The sequence below is a fragment of the Olea europaea genome, chromosome 6, assembly GCF_002742605.1.
Source record: "Olea europaea var. sylvestris chromosome 6, O_europaea_v1, whole genome shotgun sequence".
NCBI classification, from domain to species: domain Eukaryota; kingdom Viridiplantae; phylum Streptophyta; class Magnoliopsida; order Lamiales; family Oleaceae; genus Olea; species Olea europaea.
Window position 1 is genome coordinate 18,127,698 of NC_036242.1, and position 14,505 is coordinate 18,142,202.

A 14,505-nucleotide genomic window follows, 5' to 3' on the forward strand; every position below is an offset into this window, starting at 1 on the left:
AAAAATAAGATAAAGATTTTATATTATACTAAAGGACTATTGATCAATGGAAAATGTCTCTTCACGGGACAATTGAATTAATTTTGGAGGAAACTATTTTGTAGTTTCTACCTTGGGCCAATAGTGAAATATTCTCTCTAAATGAAATTATCTCTAAATGAAATCAGTTATATCGCAAATTATTTGTTGATGATTAGAAGTTAAGCACGAGTCGATGTTCAATGACAATTATTATGCTCGTTTGCCCAAGATGAATATTATTACTAATCACTACTTGACATGTCAATTTCTTTAATTTGTCATCAATAATCATGAGTTTGTAACTTGTACCATCCACAAGTGACGAACAAATACTTGGCAATTACCAGTCTTTGGTGACTTGAAAAAAATAATATAACACATGTATATCTTCTATACTATCTCCTATGAACAGACCTAGCTACTGTTTTTACAAGAAATCATTAGCCAACTTTTGTGCAAAAGAACCTTAACGGAAAGCATTTTGGGGCTAGATAGAAATGAAAACTCCCCCAGTTCTAAATGAAATCCGGCGATTCTTTATTACAAAAGAATAATCAATTAAAAAAATAAGCCATAATAGGGTTTTCAATTTTCTAGATCACTTCATTCAAAAGTAAAAATGAAATAACATAGACAATAATCCTGTGAATAAATCAAAAGGCAATATGAAATTCATGAAGAAGGGATTATTTTTGGCTCTAGACTTGCTTGTTGTCCGACATGACATAATTGGAGTGGTTTAGGATCGACGTTGTTGTGATTCAAATGCACACACTAAATGTTCATATAGATTTTTACACCTATGTAATTTTTGTCCAACACTCTTAAAATGTTGAATAATACTATTCAGTCTCATCGATGCTTAGCAGTCTATAACATAGACAATAATCATGTGCATATATTTGAAAGAAAAATAATCCTGTGCATATATTTGAAAGAAATATGAAATTCATTAAAAAAAGATTATTTTCGATGCTTGGCTTGCTTGTTGTCTGATATAGCATAATTTGAGTGGTTCAGGGTCAACATTGTTGTGGCTTGAATGCACAATATACATGTTCATATAGAACGTCACACCGATGTATTTCTTGTCTAGCACTCTTAAAAATTTTAATAGCGCTATTCAATTCCATTGATGTTTAGCAGTCTAATTGTCAATTAATTAATTTAATATTCTAAATATCACATACTTAAAAGAAGCTTAGAGCCTCCTGGATGTAAATCTTTGAGAATATATCTTACGAAAAGTAATATTTTGAAAAGAATTATGCTATGTAATATAAGTGATGTCGAACGTTGTTCTAGTTGCCATCATATCATAAATCCTCATATTATAGCATCATATCATATATCCTATATAATGGCTCATAATTCTTTGTACATAATTGAATCTTTAAATTAATAATACTAATTTTATGATCTAGACTGATGTTAAAAATCAATTGTGTTAAATAATATTATTCTTTTTTGAAAATGTATTATAAAAAAGTAGGAAAAACTATGAATTTTATTGGAAAAATGTGTAACTAGAAATATATTTTAAAGAATCTGTAATGAATATGAGCTTAATTGATTGGGCTAATATTACTCTAAAAAAGTGGATTCCTTTTTTATTCATTTATTTCATTGTCATTCTAACACTAGTAAAAAGATTCGCTCAAATTGGAGTTTCACCTATCAAAGAAAAAGCAGAATCCTATTCCAAATAATTTATTAGAACCTGCTTCTTTCTGAACAATTTGCTCACACACGCACTGAAATGGGAAGAGGAAAGTTCAAGGGCAAGCCCACTGGCCGTCGCCAGTTTTCGACTCCTGAACAGATAAGTATGTTTTGGTGTTCCCATCCTTCTCGGTTTTTGTCGATAATAGTTGGCATGTATCCGTGCATATNGACTCCTGAACAGATAAGTATGTTTTGGTGTTCCCATCCTTCTCGGTTTTTGTCGATAATAGTTGGCATGTATCCGTGCATATATTTGTATAGCTGTTTTTATATTTTTGACATTCTCTTGTTTGTTTTGAGATGAAATTGGATTAGTATGTGTTTGTGGTTGGATTGGGATCTTTGTAGAAAGTGAGGGATTTTATATTGTCGATTTTTGTGTTGGGAAATAAAATGGATATGAAGTATATGATCGCAAACGAACAACAAAAATTAATTGGAGAAAACAACAGAAACATAGTATTTTATTCAATTAACTAATATGGAGAAAAAAAAAATACAACAAATGTGCGTACACTATTATTTTATATTTTAGTAATAATCAACTTGTAAAGAATAGTCAATTAGGGGGCATATCAAAACCCTAACAATATTTTTAAAAATGGAAATAGTTTTGAAAAAACGCAACAAGGGAAATAATATTTTTCCAATAAGAGTGCCTGGAACAAAGGAAATAATACTTTTTCAATAAAATCCAACCTAATTTGGGTAACACCTTGATACAAATTCCAATGCAATGAATAAAGCTAAAAAATTTAATCCGACTGCAACGAAAAATCTGAACTCTTTAACAAGTACCAAACTTTCTTCAACACAAAAATACTCTTCCTCTTCTATGGTATCCAACACGGTACATGAACCCAAGTGCTAGGTTCCCCAAAATCACAAAAATTTAGAAAATATCAAACAGTATCGAAGAGCACCCTATAGTATAATCAATTCCCAATTCTTTCATAAAAGGTCCCTACCGAGTCTCAACACCTTTAAAAATGCTAAAAGCATGTGCAATCTAGTCAGTATCCACTTTCCTATCTCCAATGGGTCTATCTTTAATAGCCGAATATGATGAAACCACATGTAATGGTGGCAAAACGGAATTATCCATATCTTCCAAACTCGACTGAGTTGTATTCTTCAATATAGACCTCGAACCAAATCCTAAAGGTACAGTACCAAATTGTATCTCCACCATGATACTAAATTTTTACTGATTTTTCTTCACAAATTTTGCCCAACCTTACAAGATGTATAATTGGGACCTCTTCTACTCTTTCAATACAACTTGAACACCCTTTCGAATCCTTTAGATCCCACCACCTCCAGAGAACGTGTACCATTTTGAATCAATAGTACTCAACGAAATAAGATTTTTCTCCAAGTTTGAAATGTATCGAACGTGATCAAGTGTTCTACGTAATCCATGCACATGCTTCAATCTAACTCTATTAATACCAGCTACCCAACAAAGTTCGTTGTGACCTATAACAATGACACATTGTGTCATCATTTCATATGTTTCAAACAAATCCCAATTGGGACACATGTGAAGCGCACAAGTTGTATCCGAAATCCACTCTTCACCGGGTTTGGATTTCATGTCAGAAATTGTCAAAATATCTCCATTACTTAAATAGTTCCCGGTTACGTTGGTCTCGTCTGAAGTATTTGATTGCTTCACATGATTTGCAGTCGAATTACCTTTGTTCTGCAATTTGTTGCAATCCCTCTTAAGTGTCATTTCTTCTTAGAATAATAACAAAACTAATTACATATTTTTGACCTCGACTTATCCCTTCTCTGATCCCCATGAACAATAAGGTCTTTTCCATCTCTGGCCTCAGATCCAACCAGATGCTTTATCTTGTTTTTTGAAAACAAACTATCATACACATGTTCAATGGTGAGAGTATCACGACTATATAAGATCGTATATCTAAACGAAGTAAATAAAGCAGACATTGAATACAAAATGATTAAGGCCAAATCTTCTTCATCATATTTTACCTCTAAAGTCTCCAAACTAGCAACGATCTCCTTGAACACAGCCATATGATCTTTTAAAGACCCACCTTCTACCATGCGATGAGAATACAATTGCTGTTTCAGATGCAATTTGTTTGTCAGTCTTTTAGTCATGCATAATCGCTCCAACTTCAACCATAACACAGTTGCCTTTTTTTTCCTTCAAAATGTCCTAAAGAATATTGTTAGAGAAATGAAGATGGGTTTGTGAAATTGCCTTTCGATCCTTCCGTTGTTTCTCCTCCGTCGTCCAAATTGTGAACACTTTGTCAAATCCCAACAACGCATCATTCAAATCCATTTGCTTTAGTACAACTCGCAGCTTCACTTGCTACAACAATAAGCTTTTATTGCGATTCAAGACGAAATTTCATACTTCATTGCTATCATCAATAATGAAAACCTCAACCAAATCACAACCAATAGTTCCATCTACACTTTCCACAACGAGAATCTTGTATTGCGATTCAAGAACGAAATTTCATACTTCATGGCTACCATCACTAATCAAAACCTCAACCAAATCACAACCAATAGTTCCGTCTTCACTTTCCACAACGAGAATCTTGTATTGCGATTCAAGAACGAAATTTCATACTTCATGGCTACAATCAATAATCAAAACTTTGAACATATCACAACAAATAGTTCTGATACCATTTGTTGGGTGATCTTGAGTCTTCTCAATCTCAAAAGCTCGCTTAAGAGGTGAGATTTTCCTTCGCACTTAATAATTGACCATCAACCTCTTCCACAATCGATGTGAGATAACCTCAAAATTTTGATGCTTTAATGTTTACAATTTGCTTGGATTAACTACTGTTAATTAAAGTGGCTATTCGTGCATACTTGGATTCACATGTTTTGTTAAGGCGAATTCTTTAAATGTTCGTACTTAAGTAAATCCTTGAATATTTAATACTTCTTTTCTTGAATTGCTGATATATGGAGATTTATAATCAATTTGCCATTGATATCTACTTGTATACATGAGAAATGTGTTAGCTCCAAAAGTAGAATGACCCAAAAACTTGCTTTGACTATAAATTTAAGTGTTTAAAAAGCAAAAAATGTGAATTTCAATTTATGTGCTTAGAAATCAATAATATATGAAATTAATGAGCTTCGAAGCAGCTATAGCAGGTGAAAGAGAGATGGAGGGGAGGGATTGTTTAATTTTACTATCTTGTTTGGCAGTAATTAGTTTTATTTTCTCCTTGACTCAAAACTTCCCTTTTTTCGGATAATTCAGTGGCTGGTACCTCTGCTTCACGGCCTCGTACGTTTAAGAAGGTACATTGTTTTCCTTTAACTTTACACCCTATGATATTTCCATAGACGTGCTACTGTTTTAGAAACTAATGATGTTATTTAGCCCTTATTTGAGCCACATTATTTTCTAAAAAAAAAAAAAAAAAAAAAAGAAGCATTTTTAAATAGTATATTGATGGGAAATGTGTGGTTAAAAAATAAGGAAAAGTTTTGAATTTGTGTGTAATATTATTTTATTAAAAAATGTGATTGAAATGATGTCAAATCATTGTTTAAGAATGTATTTTTCATAAAAAATGTGGTTCAAACTGGGCCTTAAACTTCGTATCCTGTATCTATTTATATATTATTATATTATGTTTCAAAAATGCATTGGGACTCGCAATTTTTTGTGTTTTTAAGTTTATGAACAGTGAAAGTGACGTGATTCATTAATTTTGTGCAACATGATGATGTGAAAAGATTTTTGAAATTGATAATGATCGTTCTTTTCTAAATGAACCGCCTGCACAAGTGGTGGAGGATGTGATTTAATCCGATGCAAAGTGAAGAACCTGGCAGCTCCTTTAACAAGCTAATCAAACATGAGAAATTGGCATCTTTGACCCCATAGCTATTCTGCACCTTTTGAAACTTAAGAAGTGAATATCCACAAGTGTTTTATGGATATTGGTGAGGGAACTGGGGGTCATATTGACCGCTGATATAACCAACAGAAAATGGAATTTGAATATATTACTTGATTAATGTCTCTTTTCTTTTTTATCTCTTTCTCCGCTGGTGGACCCAATCAGTTACTGGATCTTAGATGATCCAAGTATAGTTCTGATTTCCGTACAATCGCATTTTCTTTCCTTTCAGTTATGTTTTATCTATGTTGTTGTATAACAGGAAGAAGCTGAGCTGGAAGAAGAGGAGAGATCTGAAGAAGAATCAGAAGAGTCATCTAAGGATGGAGCTGAAACTGAAGTCAGTAAAATATGGCTCATTGCATTTTTCATTTTAGAGGGTTCTTGATTAGTGCATTTTGAGGTGTCTTTAATGAAATGTCTAGACAAATAAACATGTGCACTCTTTTTTGTCAATGCTGTACACAGAAGCAGAAAGGCACTCAGGGTATCATTCAGGTTGAAAATCCAAATTTGGCCAAACCAAAGAACGTGAAAGCGCGAGATATCAATGTAATATTCTCATATAAGTTTTATCTGTTCTATTAGTAGTTTGTAGTGTTTATCATTTACTGAATGATCCTTGCATTTGTCAGATGGACAAAACCACTGAGCTTTCTAGGCGTGAAAGGTTTGTGAATACTTATTTCTTGGCATTGGATGTGAATGGAAATGGTTTAAAAATGGTCATCTTTTCCTTCCCTTTTCTCTTGGCACAATATAACATGGATAATGAGATCAGAGGAAGAAAACTGGAAAGGTCCAATTCAAGTATCGAATGCTTGCCCACACATCTTTATATTATTTCCTGGTTCTTATAAATAGTCTCATCCAATTTTCTTGATGTCAATGTTTTTTATTTTTTTGGGGATGCTACACTTCTACCGTGTTGAAACTACCTTATCTTTGTTCTGTCATTTTTTGCAGAGGGGAGATTGAAAAACAGAAAGCACACGAAAGGTACATGAAGCTACAAGAACAAGGAAAGACGGATCAGGCACAGAAAGATTTAGGTAAGATATTTGAATCTGTTCCAGGACTTTGTTTCTTATCTTTTATTATGCGTTTATCCCATTGATTGATCGAGATTTTTAACCTTTCAGAGCGTTTAGCCCTTATACGACAAAAGAGAGCAGATGCCGCTAAAAAGCGAGAAGAAGAGAAAACTGGTAACTGCCTGAGTTGGCCAATACTTATCGCTAGCCCTTTGTGTTTTTTATTTGGAATTCAGTGGGATCTTATTTACATTTTCTTGTCCCTGCAGCCAGAGAGCAGAAGAAGTTGGAAGCTCGCAAACTTGCACCAAGAATTAATGTTAAGCAAGTTTGAGACAAACAATATAAGTTAGTTGGGTCTGAGTCCAAGGATTATTATATTTCTGCATTGGCAATTGTTACAATAGATGTTCACCCCTTAGTCGATGCTTGTTTGTCCATGTTATACATTAAAGATATATAAATATAAATAAAATGAGGTGGTTGATCATCATATTATATAGATGGGTCATTATTTTTCTGAGAAAATAGGTCTCGTCATTTAGTATCATTGTGGAGTGCTCACTTGATATAGGTTGGTAGAAGGAGACACACCCGAGGACGAGCAAGGCAGATCACAGCACACCAATGCAAGGCCATCGATCCTCATAGGGCGTTCTACCACTACATTTAGGGAGCGCTCTACCACTACGTCTAGGGAGCGCTCTACCGCTACCCCAAGAAATCATTCTACCACTAAGCGAAATCTTCAACGGGAATGATATCCTTTGTCCAAACACTTAGCCATAAAACCTTTAACGAATCGACAAGGTTACATGGCCGCTGATACAGGTACAATCTTCAGACGGGAAGTTAAGGGCTCATCACTCAGAACGTGGGTGTAGTGGGAATATCATCCTGGGACACGTGGCATCACAACCGCCCAGTGGTTACCTAGTGCCTAATATCTATAAATACCCCCGGATGAGACGCAGGTAAGGGATGATTTTTTTTAGCTCTCATTCTCGTTTTTAGCCATCTGATTTTCAAATATATTCTTTCCAAGTCTGAAAACTAATTCTCACGCCGGAGGTAAAACGGGGGAGAAAGCCCCGCCTTCATTTTTCAGGTCTTGCATACTTGACGGAGTGGTGGAAACGCCAAACATTACCGGGTAACTAGAAGGGTGTTGAATCACCACCTTTCATCACTGCTCACTATTTGGAGGAAAGAAAGACAGAAAAATTTCCATTTCAACTTTTCTTTGGCATAATGTACGAAAGTTAGAGTAAATGGTAATTATTAATTTCGTGGTGCCGTTCTCCTATAACGTCGGAGTTGGACCTCAAGGATTAAGCCAGAGATCTAAGTTAAAAAAATAAAAATACAGCCCAAAAGATTTGTATATTCTAAATGGGGCCTTTTGCAATTACTTGTTCGGGTTCTAATCTTTGTAAAAATATTATTTCAATACATGATTATAAGAAATTTGTAGTTAATACCCTTTTATTTGATTTTGAGGGGTTAAAAATCACCATGGTGATTGTAATTTCAACTTGGTTTCTTAGGTTATTTTACTTTTAATGTTATTTCTCATCCGTCACCTTCGTTCGTTCCATTAAAAGCATTCCAATTTAGATTCCTAACAGAAGAATAATTAGTTTTTTTTTTTTAAACGATCTGATTGATTGACGGATGAGAGACGAAAGAAATAACTTTAAAATTACAATAACCATTTAAAAAAACTTTGAAGTGATAAAAATTAACATTGAAAGAACATTGGCAATCATTGGACTAGCCTATGTTTTGCCATGTGAAGATTTCATACTAGGTCAATATCTAGGAGGGAAAATAGTTGCGTTATTTAAAATCCCTAGGGTATTTTCAAGAGATTCTTCATTTTTAAAGAGCATATTCTATCACTTGGAGAATATTTATAAATTTAAAGAATTAAAATTTTGAAATACTCCAACAAGCTTTTTGTATTTAACACTTAATTTTACTACTTCCAAAAAATATTTATTATTTTTTTAGTTTAACTAACTTTTCTCCAAATTATTTTATTATTTTCCTATATTGAAAATTGAAACACTTTAAATTTATTTGATTATAGAGAGCCAGTCCCACTCTTTAAATTAAAATGTTATTTTAAACTATTTCTTAAAGCATGATTTTAAGGGATGATTCTATAAATAAAGATCATCCCATGTTTAAAAAGTCTATTGGAGATGCTCTTAGATGCTACCTATACATACGAGAGTGTTGGGAATTCATTTTCCATTTTGGTTCTTCAAAGATTTCATGGAGGAGGGATTTTCTTTAAGCGTTTTGAGAAATCATCACTTACGGATAACATCACAAGCACCTCCTATGAATTCCTTATAATCCCTATCTAACACGTCTTTAGGCAATTCTCTTGCCTAACTAATTTTGCTCGATGAATGTAAAGATTATCCATAATTAGTGACAAGGAAGAAGAAGTTTATGTTTAGTTGTCATTAGATGCTAAGGATATATAGAGATTCATAGGCATAGATTAGTCACTCCCTTCTTACCTTTGATCTGACCAAATTGGAAAACATAAGATTGATTGTGATTCTTCATCTTCTACTTATGGTTCCAATGCCCATGCAATAGAGGAGAGGCGATGCAATAAGGAACGAGCTAAAAGTCCATTCAAGGCGAAACAGTATGATTAAGTAGATTTGGAGTTTATCTAGCTTATAGTAATTGGTGCTACCAAAAATTTGCACCTGGAAAATCCTGAGCTAAATGATGGAAGATGAACACGAATAGAATCTCCCTTATTTGAAACACAGGTATCGAGGTGTGTCGTTATCGCCTCTTTGATACTTAAGTTAGCGAGAGAATTTATGTGTGAAGCTATAAACTGAAAAAGTATGTGAAAATGTACTTGGATAATGGACAAAGGCCTTGTATTTATAGAGGTAGGCAGTGCAGTGCTAGTAGAGTTAGATCACTTGAATGCTTTACCTTATTTAAGAGTCCTTCATGAGGTAAACATTGGAGTTCTACTATAATTGTAAGAGAAATCATAGTTGGGAGACAATAGAGTTGTAGAGGTTGTCTTTTTAGGTTTGAGGACCCGATAGAAAAAAAAGGGAAATGGTAATGAGGAGCATGAGATGTCCAAGGACTTCAAGTCTGAGGTTGAGCCCGAGGATGTTCTGGCTCTATGAGAGAGCTCGAGACCATATGATCTCAGGCCTAAGGTCGAGCCCAAACCACATGAACTCGAGGATGTCCTAGCCCAAGAAGAGTACTCGATGTTATCATGACCTTGAGCATGTGATCAAATTGTACAAAAAATGTTCACAACAGTGTCTTTATACATCCATGTTTGAGACTCGATGATGTTGCTTAGAATGCTCGAGGCTCAAGGATGAGTTGCAGAATTCTCGAGGAGAGTGTAGATTGATCAAGGTCGAGAATGAGGGTAAGTTGATACTTTTTGAGCTCATAGAATAGGCCATATCTCCAGCCCCCTCTTATGATTTTCCTTTTTGTAATAAAGCGCTTTATTTTTTGTGAGAAGTGTTTGTTTGAATGAAAGTACTTGATTTTCACCTCGATGTTATAGAACTTGAGGTTGGGGTTGAATAACACCAACTTTGTATGAAAATGAAAGATATGGGATTGAACCTTGACATTGTATAGATTTGAAAGGTGGATAGGTTAAACCTTGTACAAAAATGAAAAGAAAGGAGTTGAACCTCAACCTTGTATAGATCTGAAAGGTAAGGTGTTGTATCCGACCTTGTATGAATTTGAAAGACGGGTGGTTGAACCTCGACCTTGTGTAAATTTGAAAGGAAGGGTGTGTGAACTTTGACCTTATATAAAACTGAAAGGGAGGAGTGTTGAACCCCAACCTTGTACAAAATTCAACATACAATGCTTTATAGTTTTCAGTGTTATAAGGTCGGTTCTTACTTGACATTTTTTAAGACTAAATTTGTAAAAATATGTCTGAGGTGATTGTACCAGGTAAGCGGGAAAGGCTTGGAGGTGCTTGTACGAAGAAAGGGTTGATATGCTTGCGTGGCACAAGGCTTAAGATGCTTGCACGTGGTAAGGCATTTAGGTGCTTGCACTAGGCAAGACTTTTTGTGCTTGTGCGGGGCAAGACTTGAGGTAATTTCATGGGGCAAGGCTTGAGGTTGTTGCACAGGGCAAAGTTTTTGCGTGCTTGCATGGGACAAGACTTTACGTGCTTTCACGGGACAAAGATTGAGGTGGTGCTTGTACGGGAAAAGAGAGAAGTAAGGTTTTTAGGTGCTTGTTCTAGGTAAGGCTTGAGATGCTTGCTCAGAATAAGACTTTTAAGTGCTTGCAATGAGGGATGTCAAAGCTTGAGGTGCTTGCACAGGGAGAAGATAAGGCTTTTCGATACTTGCACGGGGTAAAGCTTTATGTTTTCACACGAGCAAAGTTAGGTGCTTGCTCGAAACAAGACTTTTAGGTACTTGTGTGGGGCAAGGATTTTAGGTGCTTGCACGTGGTAAGACTTTTGTCACATTACAAATGGAAAAATTGACTTTATTGGGATAAGATCTTGCGACAACTTAATTGAACATAACTTGCTCTAGCTAGAAATGAAATATGGACGTGTAGGCTTGACCAAACAAATAATGAAAATAAGTGTAGCATAAAAGTCCAAGAAGAAACATGTAAGACTCTAGTACTTCAAATATATGACATTGACCAACTAAACAATGAAATTGATAATGTCCTTTATTAGTTGATTACTCTTCTCGACTTTCGAGGTATTCCCTTTGTTATGATCATTCCTTGAACACTTGTCTTGACTGATATATCCCTTAAGAATCTCGTCTTGATCAAAGACTATACCTTGTGCTGCAATACTTTGTATGTCTTCGTGGTATGCCCATGGTCCTGATGAAAATCACAATACTTGCTTTTATCTCTAGTGTCAGAAGAAGATCTCATCCTCGAGGGCCATTTAAGTTATTCAAGGTCCTTACTCTCCATTAAATTGTTGGACTTAGAGGTGTTCTTGATGAAAATTACAATACTTGCTTTTATCTCTAGTGTCAGTAGAGGACCTCATCCTCAAGGGCCATTTAAGTTCCTTAAGGTCCTTACTCTCCATTAAAATGTTGGACTTGGAGGTGTTCATATGTGTGAATGATGTGGTGGTTCGTCCTACTTCTATTTAGCCACTATCCTACCATATGTTGGACTCATGTTGCCTTTCGTGTTTTGGCTTCTCAGAGGTCGGGCATACCATCATTAGATACATGGTTTCCTCAATATTGATATATTTTTCACCTTGTGTGGTTGACTTGATCACGAACTTTGGTGGGCTTTTTTACAAAGACATTTTGAATGATTCACATCTTATGGCATACGTGAAGGTTGAGATAGTGGCTATAATGTGAGGTCGGGTGTCTGGAGCTTTTCTGCACTAAACCTTGTCATGAAATCATGTAGGGGTTCATTTTGCCCTTAGCAAATCTACATAAGAGATGCGACAATCTTCCTGATGTGTTTGCTACTTGTGGAAAAGCTTTGTGTTTGCAATTTGTGGAAAAGCTTTGCACATAATCGCGTTTGGTGTAACTTGCAAGTTCTCGACGTCCATCTATACATTGAGATGGTTGATCGTGTCAATAATTTCGTCTTACATTTATTTATTCGTTGATATTTAAATATATCCGATATATGAAAAAAATTCAAGAGTGAACAGAGTGTTAAGGATGAAATCAGTTGACCCTTGGGTGTTCTGAAGCAGACCAGCCATAATTTCGTCTTGAATGATCTGGTCAATTCACTTGAGTCCATGGTAACCAAAATCGAGGTCAAGGTTATAAGAGATATGCCCAAAGTTCCTATGCCACCAGTATAGGGATAGAAAGATGAGCCCAAACCTAAACATCGGCTATGAAACCGCATCTTGGCGTCGATACTGGATGTGGATTCTATTGACCAAGAAATTGTGTCAATATAGCCACTTGTTTACGGAGCTCTTCAAAAGCCACTACGGTAACTACTTCTGGTTGGGGTGCTAGTATTTCAAAAGATTCCTCATGTTGCACCGGATGATCCCAAGTAGGGGTTGATTAGAAGTGAATGAGCTTATTGGAAGTTGTCCTGAATGTGTGTTAACTATGGCTTTTGGCATCATTTTCTACAAACGGCGCAAATGATGTTACCAAAAATTCACACCGAGAATATCCCGAGCTTGATGATGGAAGATGAACATCAACAGAATCTACCTTACTTGAAATAAAGGTGTCAAGGGGTGTCCTTGTCGTCCCTTCGATACTTAAGCTAAGAGAAAATTTATGCGTGAGGCTATAAACTGAAAATTATATAAAAACATACTTGAATAATGAACAAAGGCCTTGTAATTATAGAGGTAGACAACGCAATCCTAGTAGAATTAGGTCACTTGAATGCCTTATCTTATTTAAGAGTCCTGCATGAGGTAAACATCAGAGCTCTACTATAATTGTAAGACCAATCTAGTTGGGTAACAATAGAGTTGCAGAGGTAGAGTCCTTTTAGGTTTGGGGACCTAATAGAATGAGAGGGAAAACGGTAAAGAAGAGTACGAGATGTCCAAGGACCTCAGGCCAGAGGTCGAGCTTGACCTCATGACCTCAAGGACATTCTGGCCCAAGGAGAGAGCCCGAGACCATTATGACCTCAAGCCCAAGGTCGAGCCTGACTACATGAACTCGATGATATTTTGGCCCAATAAGAGCACTCAAGGTTGTAATGACCTCGAGCACGAGGTCACGGGTGGTTGGGTTTTACAAAAAATCGTAAATATCAGTAATTATTTGATGTTATTTTCTATTTCAATTATCTAAATTATGGTAGTTATTTAACGTTATCTTTATTAAATTTGTATAAATAGGATATTTATATAAAGGAAATTAGGGTAATGCATTGAATCACAATTGAATTATATTAATAAACTATTTTCTTATCCTTAATTCACTCTCTTGATCCCCTTTTCTCCTTCAATGTATTGTTCATTATCAATTGATAAATTCCCGCATCATGATGTCCAAGAATTGTATTGTCGGTGATAACTTGGTCCATCATCATAAACATAGTCAATTACGTGTCGAGGTCATGTCCCTTCAATTATCCAAGCCTTTTGTTCGGGTATAAATAACCAAATTCATACATATCTTGAGCTTCTTTGCTCTTTCTAGTCAGGAGACGAAGCGATTGAGAGACTATAACGATTATGTTGTTTTTAAGACTAGGCCTCATTTTTAAATGCATTGCTGCACTTCTAATAGTGGGTGGAAAATTATATTCTTCTATGTTCACCTTCGTGACGTTGAGTTTACCTTTCCACTGGATTTAGATTACTTGAAACTCGCCATTTTCAATCAACGCTTTCTCATTTGAAGCTCCAGTGGAGTTAATGCTCCCACATGGAAAAATGGATGCTAAATCTCAACATTTTAGTAATTAGTTGAGATGATGATGATATATGGTTTAACACTATTGTTGGTTAAATGCATCCAATTAATTTCTAAACCATTATTATATATTAAAACCAAAGTGCTTTTCACTTCAGCCTAGAGAATTGCTAATTTTTATGTGGCAAAACTTATAGCATTATGTTAACATCAAAAATTTTCACGTTATATTTGACTTATGATCAGAGACTAATATTTATATATAATAATTTTAATAATGCAATATATGTACAATCGCTTTACCATAGTGCACTAAGATAGACATAAATAATGTTGAGAATATATATTTTATAGTGTGGTTTGCTAATTGTTAATTTGGTTGGACTGTTTACTTAG

The 14,505-nt window shown here is 35.1% G+C and overlaps 1 protein-coding gene across 1 annotated transcript; it reads left to right on the forward strand.

The window, feature by feature from the left end:
* Positions 1 to 1,729: 1,729 nt before the first annotated feature.
* Positions 1,730 to 7,205, forward strand: LOC111396053 (28 kDa heat- and acid-stable phosphoprotein-like). The gene is made up of 8 exons (XM_023022322.1): positions 1,730 to 1,847; positions 5,021 to 5,061; positions 5,932 to 6,009; positions 6,138 to 6,221; positions 6,305 to 6,339; positions 6,636 to 6,721; positions 6,812 to 6,877; positions 6,973 to 7,205. Exons 1-8 carry the CDS (start codon positions 1,781 to 1,783, stop codon positions 7,035 to 7,037), a joined length of 522 nt encoding a protein of 173 aa, XP_022878090.1. The 5' UTR covers positions 1,730 to 1,780; the 3' UTR covers positions 7,038 to 7,205.
* Positions 7,206 to 14,505: the final 7,300 nt, after the last annotated feature.

What these genes read in the sequence shown, in the direction of transcription:
- LOC111396053 (XM_023022322.1), top strand. Translation starts at nt 1,781, where the DNA reads ATGGGAAGAGGAAAGTTCAAGGGCAAGCCCACTGGCCGTCGCCAGTTT. An exon ending in GGCCTCGTACGTTTAAGAAG is followed by an intron (nt 5,062 to 5,931) that starts GTACATTGTTTT and finishes GTTGTATAACAG; the next exon opens with GAAGAAGCTGAGCTGGAAGA. An exon ending in GAGCTTTCTAGGCGTGAAAG is followed by an intron (nt 6,340 to 6,635) that starts GTTTGTGAATAC and finishes CATTTTTTGCAG; the next exon opens with AGGGGAGATTGAAAAACAGA.